This window comes from Panthera pardus, unplaced genomic scaffold, assembly GCF_024362965.1.
Source record: "Panthera pardus isolate Hobbes unplaced genomic scaffold, ASM2436296v1 HiC_scaffold_2, whole genome shotgun sequence".
In the NCBI taxonomy this organism is placed as follows: Eukaryota; Metazoa; Chordata; class Mammalia; order Carnivora; family Felidae; genus Panthera; species Panthera pardus.
Window position 1 is genome coordinate 126053806 of NW_026526765.1, and position 20330 is coordinate 126074135.

General features: G+C 47.6%; 1 protein-coding gene across 1 annotated transcript in view; it reads left to right on the forward strand.

Annotated features, from left to right (window-relative positions):
• The window catches only part of TRPC7 (transient receptor potential cation channel subfamily C member 7), a 140038-nt gene that overhangs the window by 101636 nt on the left and 18072 nt on the right, over positions 1-20330 (forward strand). The window contains exons 6-7 of the mRNA XM_019421931.2: positions 2374-2607; positions 7066-7330. Coding sequence (XP_019277476.1) covers positions 2374-2607; positions 7066-7330 — 499 coding nt within the window. The remainder of the gene's footprint in view (positions 1-2373; positions 2608-7065; positions 7331-20330) is intronic.

Sequence of the window (20330 nt, forward strand, 5' to 3'; positions counted from 1 at the left end):
GCTTGAACCCACAAACTATGAGATCAGGGCCAGAGTCAGACGCTTAACTGACTGAGCCACCCTGGCACCCTCCTCCTAGTACCATTCCTGACTCCAAGCTTTTTAGGCAGGTGCATCCTCAAAGGCTACCAAATTATAGTGTGGTCATCTGCCAGTGTGCTTGGGTTTGACGTATGGAGGAGACAGAAAAGGGAACACCAGCAAACGGCCGGGGCGGAACTATTCAGGGAGACCAGCATTTGCTCAAATCCAGGATGTGCAGTAAGAGATCACAGGAAGGTCTGACAGCCTAGCCCTTGAGTCCAGACTTCATCTTAGGGACGAGGAGTACACTGCAGGGGCAGGTGACCATGATTTGACCTGTACTTGAAGAGGTAAGGACATAGAACTGAAAAACTGAGAGTCCAACCGGAGGAGGGTCTGCAGAACTGTGGTGATCCATGGTGACAGCCTGAGGAGTTGGGGCCACAGGAAGGAGTAATGGGCAACGGTGGGGCTGTGAGGTAGGGGGACACGGGGCGGCCAACTTGGGATACGTGATATATCTGGCACTGACAGGACATCCACTTAGAGCAGTCTCTCTGCATAGCAGAAATGTAGCCTTGAAGCTCTGAAGAAAAACAGCAAGTTGTTTACCTGTGCGACATTTGCAAAGAAATGAAGAACGAAGCTTAGTCAGGGACAGAGGGAAAATTGAGAATGGCCCAACTCTTGGAAAGCAACAGCCTTTAAGAGCTGTGGGACAGGATGAGGACCAAGAAAGGAGGCTAAGGAAGAAGAAGGCTGTGGGAAGGCAGGCTGCCATGTCTGATGTGCAGAAGCCAGGGCAGTGCTGACCTCTTGGAAGTGAGGCATTCGTGAATGAAACTGTTTCACTAACTGACCACTTAGCAATTCTTTTACTACATTAACCTCCTAAGTATGCAGGCCAAATATAGTACATAGAATGGGCTGGTACGACGTCAAGTCTTTCCCAGGTTTGAGCGGCTATAAAACTCCTTAATGTCACTTACAAAATATTCAAGAGTCTTTTCCACACAGTCCTGGTTCTGAATCCATTTTTTAGTTCTGAAGAGGCAGAATAACACAGTGGTCAAGGCACAGACTTTAGGGACCGGCCTTCCAGATTCAAATTCCAGATCTCCTGCCTCCTAGGTGGGCACATTACAAATCTCTCTGCCTAAAGAACATTCGCTGTGAAAACGAGATAACAACAGGATGTACTTCACGGGGTTGTTCCAAAGATTTAACTGAGATAATATACACATACACGTACACCAAACAGTGCCTGACACATAGTAGGTGCTCAGAATGTTACTGAATCATTACACTTTAAAAATCTAAGCCAATTTCGTTTTACAGCATCAGTGAAGATAGAGAATGACAGTATTCAATATAGTACAAGGCTGTACACAAGCCACATATTTAATTTAAAATTTTCTAGTAACCTCATTATAAAAAGGCGAAATTAACAATATTTGATCTAACCTAACTTACCTAAAATAGTGTCACTTCAACAGGTGATGGCTACTAAAAAAATGAAGTATCTTTTTTTTTTTTTTTTTTTTTTTTTTTACTAAGTCTTTGATACCTGGTGTGTTAGAATACACTTACACAGCACCTCGCATTCAACTTGCCACATTTCATGTGCTCAATATCCACATGTGATTAGCGGCCATGATATTGGCAGTGCAGATATAGAGGAACATATATCAAACTGTTAACTCTGGGTTACTTCGCAAGGCTGGCTTAGAGGTTAGGTAGGGGAACTAGCAACATTTTGTTTACATACTTCTACACTGTTTAATATGTTACAATGACAAGATACGTTTTTAAAAACCAGTTATGTTATAAAAAAATTATGAAAAAACTAACAACCCAAAATTAATGTTCACTGAATCATAGACATATAGAAGGTGTTCGAATGTGGGAGTTAGGACACCTGGGCTCCAGGCCATATGTGGGACCTTCAGAAAGCCCTTTCCCATTCCTTGCCCTCAGTTTCCTTCCATTTCGTTTAGAAAGGGATGCTTCCTTAAAACCTCTCTGTTATTAAAATGCACAAATGTTGGACACTATATTTCTCCTATAATGCATCCAAGAATCTATGAAAGGATGAGAACTTTCTCCTCAATCCTGAAGAAGGTTTATCTGTAAACAGAGGGGCAGGTAACAGGTCTTCTAGCGATCTGAGAATTTCCTGTCTCTAAATCGGCCCTCGAAGACACGTTTCCGTTTTGCGGCTGGCTATCAAGGTTCTCAGCTCTAAAGAGCTCACGTGTACATTCATACCCTGGTTCCCTCCGTGCCCCGCTGTGGTCACAAATGCCAAGGGAAATGGAAAATGAGCCTGACCTTCTCACTCTCCCGCAGGAATGATTTGGTCCGAATGCAAGGAAATCTGGGAGGAGGGGCCGCGGGAGTACGTGCTGCACCTGTGGAACCTGCTAGACTTCGGGATGCTGTCCATCTTCGTGGCCTCCTTCACCGCCAGGTTCATGGCCTTCCTGAAGGCCAGCGAGGCCCAGCTGTACGTGGACCAGCACGTGCAGGACGACTCGCTGCACAACGTCTCACTTCCGCCGGAAGTGGCGTACTTCACCTACGGTGAGCCAGAGGGCGCTCTAGCGAGTCCTGCCTTGTGTTCCAGGGGCGTGGCCCAGGGCCCTGAGCTCGGCTCCACCTGTGGATCTGCTCCAACATAGCCCAGCTCCCTGCAGCACAAGCAGCTCGGTAGAATGTGCAATTAGCGACTATAAGAAATGAATTTTTGTGTGTTTAGAAGGATAGATTTGTTTTGGAAAGGCTCTTAGAACGTTTTCTGGGAGATTTTTTTTTCCTTTATTATTTTTTTTAGAGCTTGAGCAAGGGCACGTGCGAGCAGGGGAGAGGCAGAGAGAGAGAGATTCTCAAGAACGCTCCATGCCCAGCACCGAGCCCCTCTCGGCGGGACTCGATCTCACAACAGGGAGACCGTGACCTGAGCTGAAATCAGGGGTCAGTCGCTTGAACGACTGAGCCCTACCCAGGCTCCCCGTTTTTTGTTTTTTGGTTTTTTTTCTTTTTTTTTTTTTAAGAAAGATTTCATTTCTGATGTGGCTCCAAGAGCAGTAAGAGGAAATGTATAGATGAAAGAATTTTCATTCTGTATTTGATCCCTGTATTTTGTGCAGAGATAGGCCCTCAATTGCCCAATCCGAACATTCTTTTCTCATGGCAAAATTAGTTTTTTTGGAGATGACTTAATTCTTTCAAACCACAAGGCCATATGGTGGAAGGTAGTAGACTGAAATTTTAGGAATAATAAGAGTTACAGCATCCATTTATTGAGGACTTGCTAGGTGCCAGGAACTGTACAGACATTTTAAACCATAAACTCCAATCCTTGCAAAAGGCCTCAAAAAAAGGGGGGGGGGGAGGGTCTTTTCTGCCCCTATTTTCAGATGACGAAATGGGCTTCCATGGCAGGGCTCACAGTGTTCTCAGAAATACAGGAATACCTTGGATAGCAAGGGATCCTGGCCCAACATGAACTGAAAACCATTCAGAATGGCATGGTGCTTATGTTTCCAGGCTTTGGAGGTACACTTAGATTCAAATTCTACTCCTACAGCTTACTCTGAGATTCTGTTTATCTAACTTTTCTGAGCCTTTATTTTCCCAAATGTAAAACCAGGAGAAAACCTATGTCAGAAAGTTTGTTTTAAATAAGATAGCGCATAAGAAGAATTTTGCATTGTGCTCTAAAAATATTAAAGGTTCACTAAATGGTAATAGTTATTATCAATACTGCCTATAAGGTCATTTGCCTGCTCTAACACTGTGCTTTCTGTACTAAAAGAGAAGTGGGGAGAAGAAACAGATTTGTGTTATTGTTACCAGTAAACTAGCTGAATAGGCATTCATTAATGGCAGCCACTACATTATGAAAGGTTTGAATGTCAAAAGTCCCTGTTACATGAAGTCACTCGGCAATGAGCTGCAGAGGGCTGGCCATTTAATACAGCTGTTGAGTTGCTACCCATATTCCATATGGATTGTGTTACACAGACTGTTACATGTAAATGTGGTAAGGAAACACCTACTGAGAAATGGCGAGTCTGGTAGTATTATAAGCCATTCGCTTTTCATTTGTTGGTTTAGCAAAATTAGACTTGTTAAAAGCAAAATGGGCTTATACGTTTTCTCCTCTGTGCTATTCAGGGTTCATCAAAGAAAGATAAGAGGATCTTGATACTAAATTGGACAATTTTCTTTTTTATTATTATTTTTGAGGGAGAGAGTGTGAGCAGAGGAGAGGGGCAGAGGAGGGGGGGGGAGAGGGAGAGAGAGAGAGAGAGAGGGAGAATCTTAAGCAGGCTCCATGCTCAGCATGGAGCCCTACAAGGGACTCTATCTCACAATTGTGAGATCATGAACTGAGGTGAAATCAAGAGTCAGACACTTGACCCACTGAGCCCCATAAATTGGATCATTTTCTTTTCTTTGAGAGAGAGAGAGAGAGAGAGAGAGAGAGAGCAAGCAAGCATATGCACGAATGGGGGAGGGGCAGAGAGAGAGAGGGAGAGAGAATCCCAATCAAGCTCCGCATCATTAGTGCAGAGCCCTATGCGGGGGCTCAGACCCACAAACTATGAGATCATGATCTGAGCCAAATCAAGAGTCAGAGGCTTAACCGACTGAGCCACCCAGGTGCCCCAAACTGGATAATTTTTTTAATTCCCTGATTCAGGTTGCAATATTGTCCACTTGTACCTTCTGTTTCTTTTAAGGATTGTGTTAAGGTCTCACCCAACTGCAAAGTACTGCACATTGTTGCCCCTGCCTCGAGGTTCACCCTGAGTCTTGGAAATCTCTTGGCTCTGTCATAGTGTTCGCTTGTGCTCCAGTTGCTGGGCAAGAGAGCCCCCTTGTGGCCATCCGGGCAGTGGTACCTTCCAACCTCTACAGCTCCGAATAGACAGATTCCAGTTTTTCAGGTTGTGATAGGGCAATTTTTCTCAAGGAAAGAGCTCCAAAAAGAAGAAAATCCCTTTGTCTGAATTGTCACACTGCTGTCTGCTTTACAACAATCACAACTCTTACAAGCCAATGTAAATAGAAAACTTTTTCACTGGAAATCCTGATCACCAGTGTCCGATGACAGCTAAATCTATCTTCCTGCATTATAGAAGCAGCTTTTATTATTACAGTTAAGGTTTCATACAGTAAATTATAGGAGGGAAAAAAATAAATCCCTTTTTGGTGTTTCTTGTAGAAGTCAAGTCATTTCATGTTACCCAAAGGTGTTATTTATCCTTAGAGAGTGACAGATACATTTGAGAAACATAATTTGTTCTCCTTACTTGTCTTTCCTGGACTTCTGAGTTATGACCTTGATGAGAACATAGAGTCTATAATTGTATTGTATCTCCAAATGTAATTTAGAATGCACTCCATGGAACTTTGTAGCAAACAGAGGCCTGGCTTCCCTTACTAAATGTTTCTTACTGCTCTTTATTATTATAATTGTTTAACACAGTCTAGCTTTGAAAATAAAGAAAAAGTTTCCTCTTCTTCCATTTCCCTTAGGGTGCCAAGAATTGCTATGTAATCTCCTTGCTATCTGCATTTACCTGGCTCTGAAAAAGACCCCATACCCCAAATCCAATCTTTAAAATGGCAATAATAATATCTACTCTACAGGACTGTCACTAAAATCACAGCTAATGTACAGAGTAAGGGCTAATTTAGGTTTCTCAATGTTTCCCAATTGATGTTTCACTTAGCACTTCTCAACAGGGAGACTCTTGGCTTTTTTAGCAGAACAATTTTCGTGCTACGGGTCTGTCTGGAGTGATGCGGGATATTAGCATCCCTGTAATCCTCCTGCCCCAGCTTCGTGAAAACAGCCGACACCCGCATACGGTTCCCCAGGATGAAGGCACCGCCCTCACCCGAGAAACACTGTACGTGCCGACACGTAGCAGGGAGCTTTTCAGTGACAGACGCTGTTCCTTGCACCATTAGAACTGCAATAGGAACCCTTCACAGCTCTGTTCTGCTGCAGGAAGACACTCGGGGTTGCTGCTGAGACTCACATCAGAGACCACAAACAGAAACCTGACCACCCAGGACAGGTCCCAGGACTCTTGCCACCTGGAAAAGCACTCTCATAGCAAACCTGGATGACTAGTCACCACTTTGGAGACCCTAGCTCAAACACAGAGCAACTCTTCCAGACACATACTGCCTGAGAAACAAAACCCCAGAACGTTTTCTCAGGCAAGATCCTTTAGATTGCCGGCCCTCATGGGTGCTCATCTGTTTCGATTTGTGGCTAGTCCAAACTTGTGGTATTTCCTTCAGTCATTTAACAAACACTTATCAACACCCATCGGGTGCCAGGCCCTAGGCTGACTACGCACTTCACATCAGCCCTCACTGATTTCATTTTACCCCCCACTACAGCTCTCTGACGTTGACGAAATTATACCCAGTTTACAAATGGAGAAAATCCGGCTCCAAAACGTTAACTGACTTGCTTGCGATCACACAGCATCTGCATAGGAAGGCCACCGTCAGCCTCAGGTCTGTCTGACTGTAAGCCCGTGCCCCGCCCCACCACCTCCTCGTGACGCTTCCCCAGTGACTGGAGCAGCCCCTGCTTGTGGAGCTCACACAATGGTAGGGAGGACAGAATAGGAAGCAGCGCGGTAAGTTCCATGACAGAGGGTGCACAGATAACAAGGGAACCAAGGGGAACCGGGAGCCCATCTCAGTTTGTGGGAGTCACACAAGGCTTCCTGAAAGAGATGTCACTTGAGCAGAGTCTTAAAGGATGACCGGGAATGAGGCGGTCTTAAAGTGAGGGAAGAGTGCTCCAGCCAGATGGACTAGCACATTCCAAGAGGGAAGGTGTGGTACCTTCAGTGCACTGGAATCAACTTCAAGGGCAGGAATGGCAATGATGAGGTTAGAGGCCTCTAAAAATGCCTACCTGGTTTCTCCGCCAGAAGCAAGTCACTACAGCAGATCCTGCCCCCCCACCCCACCCCACGAGTAACCCAGATTATTTTCTTTCAGCCAGGGACAAGTGGTGGCCTTCAGACCCTCAGATCATATCGGAAGGGCTGTATGCCATCGCTGTCGTGCTGAGCTTCTCCAGGATTGCATACATCCTGCCAGCCAATGAAAGTTTTGGACCCCTGCAGATCTCGCTGGGGAGAACTGTGAAAGATATCTTCAAGTTCATGGTCATTTTCATCATGGTATTTGTGGCCTTCATGATTGGAATGTTCAATCTGTACTCCTACTACCGAGGTGCAAAGTACAACCCAGCGTTTACAACGTGAGTAACCCAGGGCTCTCCTCGGAGGGTCTCCCTGCCCCGCCCCACCCCAGGAATCTTTAGGAGTGTCTTCCAGGTGGCCCCTGGCACAGACTCGTGTTTCCTTGGTGTTTCTACAAATTAACAGCAACTTTATCCAAGGGCAGCTTAGAGTTCAGGGTCTGGAGTTGAAAGAATCCAGTTTTTACTCTGTATCAGACCTTCATTTTTGCCACTTACATTCCTCAACTTCTCTCACCTTTAGTTTTCTCTTCTTTAAAATGAGGATAAAAATAATACCTGCTTAATAGGGCTAGTCTGAAGATTCATTGAAAGGATTCAGCTTATACTCAATACACGAAAGCAAGGACTATTACTACCGTTCTTGTATTTGCCTGTGTTGCCTAAAAAACAGAGTCCAGGGCCAATGTTGCATGCCAGCGCTTTACTGGAGAAAGGCAGTCGCAAGCCAAACAAAATAAGACTGAAGGAAAGAGGAAAGTGGGGGGTGGGAAGGAGAGCAGATACAGGGTGCTGACCTAGCCACCATCTATCACAACGTACAACATGGTCATGACATACTCTCTGGGAAGATTATATGGAAATACCACATCTCAGAATAGCCCATCAGGATGAGAAATAGCCAGTTGATCAGCCACAGCCTTTCCATCTGCTATTTTCCATTAGTCACATTCGAAAACAAAAAGATTCACTCCAGAGGACATGAACTCACCTAGCACCTTGAAGACAGCCCTGGGGGAGCCATATCCACAAAGCATGAGAGATAGGTCTGTGTGTCGGTACGCTCAGCCGCCCTCTGCACCTGGCCGGGTGAACCAGTGACAGTGCATGGACACTGAACAAGCCCGGTGACATCGTGTGCATCAGCAGCAGCTGGGAAGGCCCAGGAAGGGAGGCAAGAGGCATGGGTACAAGCAGAGGCAAGGTGCTGTCAGGCCGACTGACGTTAGGTCCAGTAGCAGCTGCTGCCCGTAGAGCAAGATAGTGCCGTGGACTCCTGTGTGGAGGTGGTGTTGGAGCTCACTGAGCCTGTGTCCACGCAGACCCAGGGCTCTTCCCCTCTGCGGGTGATGCCAGGCAGTCTCCTGGAGGGCCATCAGTAGCATGAGCAGTGGTCTAGTGGAACTCAAGGAGACCTGAGTTTACAATGTGACAAGGGCGTTTACTAGCTGATGGCCATATGCCAGGTCACTTGATTTATCCATGCCTCTGTGTCTTCACCTGGAAAATGGAAATGACTCTATGCCTTGTTCATAAATCCCTTTAGGAATACTTGAAGTGGTTGTGCAAAGGGCCCACAGCACACAAGTATTAGTGGTCTAGGTCTTCTCCTTGGCCCACTCAGGCTCAGAACTTCCCCCTGCTTCTTCAAGCTCCCACCCAGAATCTTGAAGGAAGGACAGTCAGATCTCCAGGCAGAAGCACAGCAGCTGGGACCTGCAGGGCCAGCACTTCCTGACATGGGTCCCCAGGAATCCTAAGTGGCCCAGAATTTGTTTTCTGGCCAGTAAAAATGGCTGAGCCCAGCCACTGAGGTTCCCTGAGCAATTCCCAGCTTGCAGCCCTTCTCCTGGAGAAATCACCTATCAGGGGAAGACACTTAGCGCCAAGAACCCAAACCAAGAACAACGAGCACACTGTACCCCTGAGCTCAGAATCATGGACTCGGCTGCCCGGCCCACAGGACCTACCTAGAAGGGCGGGACCCTGGTGCTGCTGAGCCACAGAAGCGGTTGCTCTCTGGCACAGAGTAGTTTGTGTTTACAAAGAGCAGGTGCCTAGCCCAGGGCTGAGAAACGCACCGGAGAGATGCCCAGCTCTGCCCTCAGCCCACAGCAGCCCAAGGCTCAGACAGACCAGGTTTCAGACTGAGCTCTCCTCTTCCCAGAGGGGAAGCCGGCCGCGTGGCCTTGGGCAAGTGCTTAAATCCCCTGGGCCTCAGTGTCCCCAGGTCTGAAGTAAGAAGACCAAGATGGCCAACCTCACAGGATTGGTATCAACAGTATCAAATGCAGGGCATAGTGTACAAGGGAGCTCCAGTGAATGGCAGTGGGGAATAAGGAAGCGGGGGAGGGTTCACTACAAGAGCAGACACCTGGGTACTGATTTGGCTCGACAGGACCCTTTCTGAGCAGCAGCCTCGTTTACAAACTGTTGTGCAGATGAGGTCAAGTATATTATTGAATCAGCCAGACTACTTTATATGACTCCAATACTCAGTGATTAGCTGTTGCAGGAACGAAATAAGTTTGAATCACCCAAAGGCAAGTTCGCTCTAGATCCGCTAGATGTACCCACTCAGCATGGGATGTGGGGGTTATTGAACAACAGTCACGATGTCCACCAATGAACAAAGGCTCTTAACGCTCTTTGGTCAGGCCTCGGTGTCCCTCCTGTGTTTCCAGTCTAGCACAATGCCTCGTGCACGAGGTATGGCTCACTAAATTCTTTGTGAACAAGAATGACGGAGTGAACAGGGGAAACAAAGCCAGGTTCTAGGCAGTAGAGTTATCCAAAGACTGGGGATCTGACCATGTGAACTTCTGTTCCTTTTCTCAGAAAGGACCCTGGGTATTTTGTGCAAGCCCTCTCCCTGTTCCTCACAAGGAGCCTGTACTACTGGCCCACAGTTGCTCAGAAGGTCAGTGCCAGGACACAGGAGAAAATGAAAAAGGTCAGACCTAAGAGCAGGGCTCACCTGGCCACAATTCCCAGCTGGATGCACCACCGCTAATCTCTAGAAGGAATCAGTGGGAATCAGGAAAGTCATGGGAAAAGATGAAAACAGAAGAAAGGGGCAGTGCGGTCGGCTTGTTCCATGTCCTGGGAAGTGAATGGAGACCTTCCAGACATGAGAGATCCAACTGAAGAGGACCCAGGCCCTCCAGGATGGGGAAGGGAAGAAAAGGTGTGGCAGAGGCAAGCACGGTGGAGAAAGGACAGGGAATTTATGGCCTTGGCAGTTCCTAAAATGGGATGTGCAGCTGTGAGGGCATGTGATTGAACAGGAAACAGTCAATAGAGCGGTGAAGTGGAGAAGAAAGAATGGATTTTTGTAAATGTCATCTTTCACCCTTTGACTGCTCTCTAGGGTGGTTGCCCTAAGAGATCTTTGATAAGCAAAAAGCCACGTTAGGATGAATGAGATGTGCACTCTCAGGGACTCAGAACTGTGTACCAGCTATGCTGGTGGTAAAGTTGAATGACCCCCTCTCAGGTGAATGTGTGCCTGTCCCCAGGCCACCCTGCCTAGCTCCAGATCTTCCCTCTAGACCTCCCACAGGCTGGGGGCTTCTCTCCTGTAGAATTTGGAGCTTGTAGGGTAAGATGGGTCCCCTCATCTGTTTCTAAAGAGTCAGAAGACTCAATCCTCCAGAAAGGAAATCTGGGCTGGAACACAATGCAGGCATCACCCCTCCCTTCACTGGTCCCCCAGCCCCACACCTGCCATGTTCAAGGACAGCTGGGGTTCCTAAAGGCTGTTCAGAGCCCACTTTGGAAGTCGGCTGTGAGGCACCAAGAGACAGCTGCCCCATCAGAGCCCTGCTCACTGCTCACCCTAGGGGTGCAGTCCCAGTTTAGATCACAATAGCCAGTCCCCCCTGCATCTCACCAAGTTACAGCCTGTCCCAAATGACAAGGCTGGGAACAAAAGGAAAGAGAACAAAGGTTTCAGAGACAATTGCAGACCCTCAGTCCTCAGCCCAGACCTGAACACCCCCCAGGTGTTCCAGTTCTTCCCTCCCCACCCCAAATTCCCATTCCCTTCATCCAGCAGACCTCGGTGAGGGGGTTAGAAGAAAATAGACAGACTGAACTATTTCTGCTCAGGTATGAATAAATGCACAGTAGGAACAGTCTTAAGTGAGATCAGTGGTTCTCAAACCACATAACCATCTAGGGAAACGGCTGAACTGAGGACTTCCCAGGCCCCACCCCCTAGAGACTCTAATCGCAAAAGTTCCAGGGTAGGGCCCAGAAGTCTGGATTCACAAGCCAGTGGGGGGGGCTCTGTGAAGGTGGTCCGAGGGCTACAGGGTGACAAACGCTGATGCTATCCAACCTCATTACTCAGATGGGGACAAAGAGGCCGCTCTCAGCGGTGTGTATTTCAAAAGCAAAGGGCTTGTTCACCTCAGTAAGTGTCTCATTGGTAGACTCTCAGGCTTTGCAAGTGGGATTTGTTTTTGTAAGTACGAGTCAGAATAGGTAGCCAAATCCCGCCAGCTCCGGAGTCCGATCCTACGAACATTTCACAACATGTCAGCCTCCGTCCACTTCAGAACCCAGGGCACTCTCAAAGGGCTGGGTTATTTTTCTCAGTCGCTTCTGTGTCGGGGCACCGGCTGAAGGGGGGCAGGGACGTGAGGGCATGGGTCATTGGCTGGTGAGCTGGGCCTGTCTGGGCATGACAGATAGTGCACCTGCTGGCAGCTCATTATCTCTAAGCCGCTCCTATGAGAAACTGTGAATGACCAAAGGAGAGGAAGAGACAGCTCTCAGACAAGTTTTATGCTCTCAGAGTACAAAATCAAAGTATTCCAAGACAGGGGTCAGGAAGTAGAGACAAAGTTGAAAAAGTCACCAGAGAGTGCTCTTCTTTAAGCAAGTCTTTAAGAAAAGTTGCTGATTCTGTTAGGAATTTTGTTCTTATTACGAACACATCTTTAACTTTATCGTGGAAGTCAGCAGACAAAGAGGATCTGCCTTTTGAGGGGGTTGTTTTGAGATTTTCAACTTACAGACTGTATGGAAACCATGGGGTTCTAGCACTCTGGTTACAGTGTTAGAGAGACCAAAAGCCCTGGGCTCGCTGATGAAACACAGCTAGGCAAGAATGCCTACAAAAAGGGTTGGCTTGGGCCACTTAGATGTCTTAGTTGGTTAAGTGTCCAACTTCAGCTCAGGTCATGATCGCCTGGTTTGTGAGTTCGAGCCCCATGTCAGGCTGTCTGCTGTCAGCACAGAGCCTACTTCTTTGTATCCTCTGTCTCTCCTCCCCCCTTTCTGCCCCTCCCCCATGCTCTCTCTCTCTGTCTCTCAAAAATAAACATTTTTTTAAAAAAGGTAGGTTTCCCTGTACTCTGATTGTGACCATAGCAGGACAGGGACACAGAGAAGAACAGGAGCAATGGGGGGCAAAGAGATGGCCCAGAGCAGGGAAGTGAAGGGCTCCCTGACACAACTCATGACTCACAATGGGCTCCTCCTCTCCCCTTTGGGTGAACTTGGTCTCCCCTAATTAGTTCTGATTGGACATTAAATGTGGGGCCTGCCTCCCCCCAGAAAATGAGCCAGCCTATGTTTTTTTACCAGGCTGTTATGTAGTCAGCTTCATAGCCCAGGTGAGTTGAGACTTTTCTAGCCAAAAATAATACCTCTCCTAAGGTTATTCTGTCTCCCCAGGACTCATTTTCATGGAAGGAGTTTCAGCAGTGTAAGCAAAATTAGAAGCTTCTGTTTTCCATGACGGTTATGGAAAATTTCCACATATTATAAAGGGAGAGGTTCATATGGCCGCCAGGGGCAGGAGGTGCTGATTCAGCTCCCCCAGCCCCATGGGGCCACAGAATAGCCAGGTCCTCCTTCCTGGAGGGGCACTGGGGCTGGGGCAGAAGCTCCTGAAGACTGTGCCCCACATAGCCCACCGCACCCCAGAACTGCTGTGTCACCCTGTTGCTGAACAATTCGCAACACACACATGATCTGCGCTCTCACTTAATCTTCCCAAGACTGGACTGACACAGACACTACTACCCAAAAACTAAGGCTCAGGGAGACATTAGACTTTCCCAAGACTCCAGAGCCAAGAAAAGGACCTGAACTCAGATCTGCCTGACTCCTATCCTTGACCTGAAATTTCCAAGAGTGGGATCCCCACCCCCACACCACAGCTCCAAAGTCAAGGGTGAGTCTCTGTAAAAGTTGGGTGACTTTCCTGTGGCACTAAACTCTACAGAAGATCCTACTGGATTCAGATGTACCTATTGTTGAGAACCTGAGAGCTCTACATACCTTATTTCTAAATATCTCTTGATTTCAGCTCAGGTCATGATCTCACGGTGTGGGATCAAGCCCTGCATTGGGCTCTGCACGGGTGGCACATAGCCTGCTTGGGATCCTCTCTCTCACCATCTCTCTCTCTCTGCCCCTCCCCTGCTCACACTCTCTAGACAAACATTAAAAAAAAAAAAAGACTGTCCTCCTGTCCCTGAGGAATTCATAAACAAGTGGGGAATTCAAAAAAAAAAATAGCATCATTATTTCACCACATCAAAGGGTACTTGGGCAGCACGATGAGGAGGAAGCACTGAACTGTGCCCAGCAGGGTCAGGGAAATGTTTATGGAGGGGGTGGCCTTGAAGGATCTTGGAGGATGACTAGGAAGTAATTCAAAGTAAAGGAGCAGAGAATTTTTGGAGGACTTCCAATAAGCAGGAGTTTGGGGAAATGAGAGATTACATAAAATAATCCAGGAGCATCCAGGTCGTGAAGGACTTTACGAGTCCGGAAAGGCTGGGGCACTTGTTTGAAGGGTGCTTTGGAAGGGGTGAGATGGGAACCCCAAGATCGGGATTTTATCATGAGTGAAAATACCCACAGCCCCTCCCCTCAAGGAACTTGCAGACTGGCTGGGAAGACAGGTCACAGGAATGAGGGCATGTTTACAAAATGAGATGTTCTGAGAGAAAGGACCTTAAAAGAAGGGCAGCTCCCAGCGCTGAACTAGGTCCATTAGGTGGCTGCAGCAGGGAGCTGCTGGGAGAGAGGACAGGACCCTGACCTGGGCAGTGCCTGGGAGATGGAGAAAGGAGATGGAAAGGGACCCTGGGGAGGCAGGAGTGGAGATGTGATGACTGACTGAACATGGGGATTCTGAGGGAAGGAGGATGTTCCTTGGGTTTTGACAGTTGGAAGGCCTAGAAGGACCTGGGGGAGGCCATCTGGAGGAGCATAGGATGGAGAGAAAGGCAAGAGCGCTGGTGGCTCAGGGGAGAGATGGGGGCTTCCACCGTCCCCAGGAACCATAGCCAGCAGAGCCGAAGGCAAACACTCAGATCCAGGCAGATGCCTGGAAGTCTGTGTCCTAAGGGGTTGGAGGAAGTGTAGGGCCTTGAGAAGGAAGGCCCCATGCTCACAGTGCCAGGGGCCAAGCAGAGACTTGCCGAAGGAGCAAAGTAGGCTCTTCAGCTAAAAATGCCATATTGTTCTTTGTAAACAGAAGAGAAGAGCCTGAGATTTCCCTGGCCCGAGGAAGAGAAAAGAAAGGGAAACAGATGAGCCATACAAGCCCCGAGATGTCTAAAAAGCAGTGATGAGCCCCGGGGGGGGGGGCCTCCTGACAGCAAAGGGTCATAGGGTCAGGAAGGATCTGGCTGCAGAGGAAGTCCTGCTGGGGCAGCAGAGGCTGGATGCTGTTGCCCACTAGTAACACTCGCTATAACCAAGCGCTAGGTAAGAGAAACCAGGGAAAGCCCACGTTGTGGCATCGCCGGACTGTGGCCTGCTGCCATGCACACTCTTCTGGCACAGTCCGATGAATGTGTCTGTAGGTGGGAACCAGGAACGGAACCGGCCAGCTGGGCTTTAGAGGGGACACATTCTCCCAGGATTCCGGGTCAGTGGTGAAATCTGGGCATCTCTTATACAGAAGTGTTATGTCATAGTTTACTATATTCTGAAAGCTATAATCTCACCTTTCATCTTTGAAATTCAAGCTAGGCGTAAGGGTTTGGGGGAATAAGGGGGCTTATTATGGCCTCTGTCATGGGGGAAAAATAGTAGGAAGTTTCTGAAACTTGGCAAAGCAGGCAGCAGGGGTCACTGAATGGGGTCCAGGTCAGGCTCAGAGAGGCCGGGCATCTGGAAATGATCATTATGTTTCAAAAAAATAGTTTGAGTCTAATATAAGTTCTCATCTTTGCATAATTCTCCAGGAAGTGATAAAAACATAGATCTTTTCCCCGACCAGTTCAGAAGCATGAGTGCACCCATTATGGCAGTACTGTACTCTCATATGATGTTCATTTAGCCCGCTCTTCCTGCTTATTCATGACATGACATTTTAAAAGCCTGGTTGGTACCTTTAAGCTTCCGGAACAGGCTGGGAGCCCACAAGTTCATGAGTGAAAGAAAAGCTTGAGGATAGACAGAAGATGTGCTCTCTTCCATGGCAGCTTCATAGCATATTTCCAGGCCCTGCTCCACATCTCCCATCTTGTTCTCAAACTGACCATCGCCACATTAATGTGGAGAGAGCCCTACCTTTCTATTCACTAACACTCGATCCTAGGGTGGCAATAAGAATGATCAAATTGCCCTTCCCCAAAGCAACAGAGTGACAGGAAACAGCTGTCCATGGTTGGCTCTAGAGGTATTATCAGAAGCGCTATTCCTTGGGTGGGTCTGAAGCCAGACAGCTAAGACCAAGTCACCTCGTGCCTCGGTTTCCCAGCATTCAATCATTTATTGACAACAAGTGTTTACTGAGTCCCTCCTATGAGCCGGGCGGGGGGGAGGGGGGAGCCCATGTCTCGGCACCCGTGACAGAGCAGTGTGCAAATCCGTAGGCCCTGCCCTCATGGAGGTCACACTCCTCCATGAATGGGAAAAGGACAAGAGGCCAAAAAAAAAAAAAATTAAAAACTAAAACAGAGACAAAGAAGATCATTATAGAGTAAATGCGGAAGGCTACAAAAGAAATAAAAACACTGAATGCAAGAGTAAGCTAGGGAGGCCTCCTTCAACAAGGGCATCAGGCCCTGTCTGAGCCCCTGACAATCAAGTTTACAGCCTGATGCCTGAGGAGAATGAGGGGCGGCCAGTGGCCACTCATATAGAAGGGGGAAGGGCCTTCCAGGCTGAGGGAACACTCTGGCCGCAGTCAGGGAATCCGCAGGGAGTCAGACTATGAGGGGCCTTGAGGCATCCTCAGTGACTGAATGGATCCTTTGAGGGAAAACCACTAAAGGGGAGGGGCAGGTTCCCACTGCTATTTTCAAAGGATTATGCGGACAGTTGATTGTAGGCTGTGCGAGATTCTCAGCCTGATGCTGGAGCCTAATGCAGTAAAGAAAGGAAGAAAAAACACGTAATAACAAGATCAGTAACATTCATCGCATATTTGTTACCTGCCAGGCAGTATTTTAATGCGCTTCACAAAGCATTTGAATTAATTCATCTAATCCTCATAACAGCCCTATGAAGGAGAAACTGTAGAGTTTTCCCATTTTACAGCTAGAAAAACAGAGGCCCGGAAAGGCTGTTATTTGGCCAGAAGCTCACATTCAAAGTCAGGTTTGCCTGACTTAGAAACTGCTTCTGACTACCTCCCCAGAGCCCTACTTGTCCTGAGAGTGGGGTCAGTGAGCCACATTCTGTACTAGGGTCTGGAGATCCAAGGGTGAAGAAGACACAGCTCTGCCCTCAAGGAGCAACCAGGCCCCCAGTATGAGTAAGTCCGGGCTGCACAGGGTTTGTGGACCCCCGTTCCCTGGCACTGATTCTGGGGCCAGCCTCGTCTACTTCTGGACACTCTAAATCAAACTTCTCATTTAGGACCCGGGATAAACCAAGAGGTAATTCAGGGACACAACCTTGCAGAACATGAGGGGCAAGGTTCAGACTTCCTTGGGTATCTGCCTCTCTCCGCTCACCTTTGAGCCTGACCCGGCAGCCCTGGGTCCCCACAACCGGGCATTAGAGAAACCCAGTGCTCATGCAGGGTCTCTGTATACTCCAAGCTCTGTCATCCATCCTCCCAGCCGGGATGGCAGGCAAGCATCATCTCTACCTCAGCAGATCTCTAGCACAGGACCCGCTATTGTCTTCCCAACTTGAGAAGCAGCCTTTCGGGAGCTAGTCTCCTGCTTAATTTTAGCCTGCTATGTGCAGCTTTGGGTAGATAACTGAACTGAACTGTTTGGGGGAATGGGGGGGGGGGTGCTGGGCAGAGTTCCACCGCCCGTGGGGAGGGCATCATGACATTCTGAAGAAGCGGCAATTTTCCTAACAATCTCCCCAAACCCTCGCCTTGTTGATCAGTTTGTTCTCTGAAACCCATACACAACCGCCTCTTCGGGCAACATGTTATTAAAGCCCCATTATCCAGGCGAGACAGACCTGGGAGAGAACTGATTACCATGCCCCGGCCTTCTGCCTGACAAATCAGTCCCAGCCTTTCCCCGACACACACCCCCGCACAGTGGGAGCAGGGGTGAATCACAGCCTATTCAACATCACTCACAGGCACTTTTCCTCTGTTCCTTCATTAGGAGCACTTCTTATGCTAGGCTGGCCTATTGACTCAACTTTTCAGTCCCTTCCAATACAAGCCAAGAGTCAAATGCCACAAGACAGCCTGGGCTGGAGAAGTCAGAAAGAGGATTTGCATGAAATCAAGGGTTTGTGATGATCTTTGCAGGTAGGAAGGAAGATGGGCTTTTTCAGTGAGGTCAATAAGCACCTGAATTATTAGCTGCATTCAGCCCTGTGTGGCAGCACTGTAGGGGTTTGTGTGATGCCGGGTAAGGCCAGGCCAGCAGAGCACACGTGCCTTTTACAGCCTTGCAGCATTCTGTCACCTAGCTGGGGTTGCTTTAGACTGGGACCTCCACAAGGACAGAAGCAAGGTCTGGGGTACACTGCCTGGCACACAGAGTTCAGTGGATATCTGGCAAATAAATGAACAAAAATAACAGCTACCATCTTTTGGACTTTCATTATGTATGTTACATAAGGACGTTCGGTCAATCTTCATGGCAACTTAGTAATAGAGCACCTCTATGCCCTTTCATAGATGAGCAAAGTGAGACCCAGAGAGGTTTTGTAACATGCCCGGACTCACACAGCCAGTACCTGGTGGAGCTGGGATTTGAACCCAGCCACGCACCTCTGCTCTTACTTACTACCCCTCCAGCTATGTCTGTGAAGCTTCTTGTGATGGACACAGTTGAAGGAATCTGTGACAAACTCGGTAGACAGGCAGAGTGGTTTGGAAGAGGATGTGGAACCGATGACCACTATCTCTGGGAGTAAGGAACCTCACATTTAGCCTTGAGACCAGCTGGTTGACACTAGGGGCTTTGTGTGAGACAAGTGGCTTCACGGCGATTATCAGCTAAGCCAGTTCCAAGACCCTATCTTCCTGAAAGACAGCCCCCAACCTCCACAGTGACTGGCCTTCTGCCCCATGCCCTGGGTCCCCTAGCTCCTGAAAATTGTGGCTAATAATTAATACATAACTCAGAGAGCATCACAACCTCATGAAACACTGAGGCCAGCTTCGGTGCCCACGCTCTTGACACTTGTAATATACTACTGGCTCCTTTCCAAGGCCAGCCTTCTGAGAATATATTATGGTAGGTTTCCAAGGTCAAAGTAACACAGCCTTTTCCCACTCGGGGCAATGAGGACACGTTTCATTTATTTCCTGCCACATGTTAAACCAGAAGATGCCACTAGCATAGCATTTCAAGTTAACTGTGAAGCTCTACTTACCATAAAAAGCATCAAGTTTTCATAGAAGTTTCTTTCCCCCCCTTTTGCTTCCTGCTAGGATGTCTGCCATTTTCCTGTTGATTTATAAGATCTCTTTATATAAGAAAGACATCCAGTGTCTGTCAGTGTATTGCAGATAAAATTTCTTTTCTCACTTAGTCTTTTGCATTTCATTGTTCGTTATTATGCCTTTGTTGTATACATGTAAAGTTTTACAGGGTCAAATCTCTCCATCTTTCCCTATCTTCTGAAATGTCTCCCAGCCCAAGATTATATAAAAAACAGTATTTTATTCTTTTTTTTTATTTTGTCATTTTTTAACATTGACCTCGTCGAATGCATTCAGAATTTACTTATATGGCTTGAGCTATGGGTAAAATACTGTACTGACTACCGTTTAGCTAATTGCACATAATTCAGCCCCTAAGGTCCCTCCTGAGAAACAAAATTAATCTATTCAGTTAATCCAGTTCATGTCAAGAAGGGTAAGTACACAAGAAAGACCCAACAGATACCAACGATGAATCTAGCCATTTTGGATTATTCATGCTGATGGACCCAGCTTTTCCTAAAAGGAGGTCTTTGCTATGACAACCCATTTTTCCCCATAATAGGGGGACACAGGGCTAGGGACACTCCCTAAAGAGTTTATGAGAGGTTGTTAAAAACGTATACTTTGGCTAAGACCCCTTCCTGCCCAGTCAGGTGCATATGTTAATGCGCTGGAGGGGGTCACTTTCATGCTGGGGTCATAACCAAATTCCGATGCAGAGACTAATCTTTAAAATATAGAAATGAAACAGGTATGAAGATTGTCTGGAAGCCAGATAACCAAAAGGATCAGCAGTCCAAGGGAGCAGGAGTAGAATCTGATGGAGGAGGAGCTGAGCCACGAATTGGATTTAGGGATCTGTAAATATTCTTTTACTAGAACACATACCACTTAGCGGGCTAGCTCTGCCTCCTTCAGATTATTCTGTTACATAGAATGCCTAAGCGAAGGCATCAAGGATAAATCAGAGCTTAGTGGCAAAATTCATAGCAAGAAGCAAATGAGAAAAAAAAAAATACATGCTGAATCTAGGCCAGTTTCCCTAATCAAAATTCAGAAGACTTTCCCTGAATGTTCTATAATTGCCTGCTTCATTTGTGTCAGCCAAAGGTTTGCGGGGTTTTCCGAGGTAAGCAATGGAAGATGAATTTCTGTAAAGCATCTCCCAGTTGCATATGTTATCCGTTTCGTAGGACGTTCATGGTAAGTGCACAAATCCTGGACCAATGCCTGCCTGCCCAGTCCCTTGCTGAGATAGTGTGCCCTCCGGTTTTCTGCTGATCCGATTAGGAAGGGAACAACTGTCAGAGAGATCACATTCTGCCGTCTCCTTCCAGTTTGGGATTTGGGGCTCATCCACGGGTTCTCTGCCACTGTTTCCTTCCACTAGGGTGATAGCCAAAAGCTTACCTCTTAATCGAAGGCAATACCTGCATGGAATCATGCCCA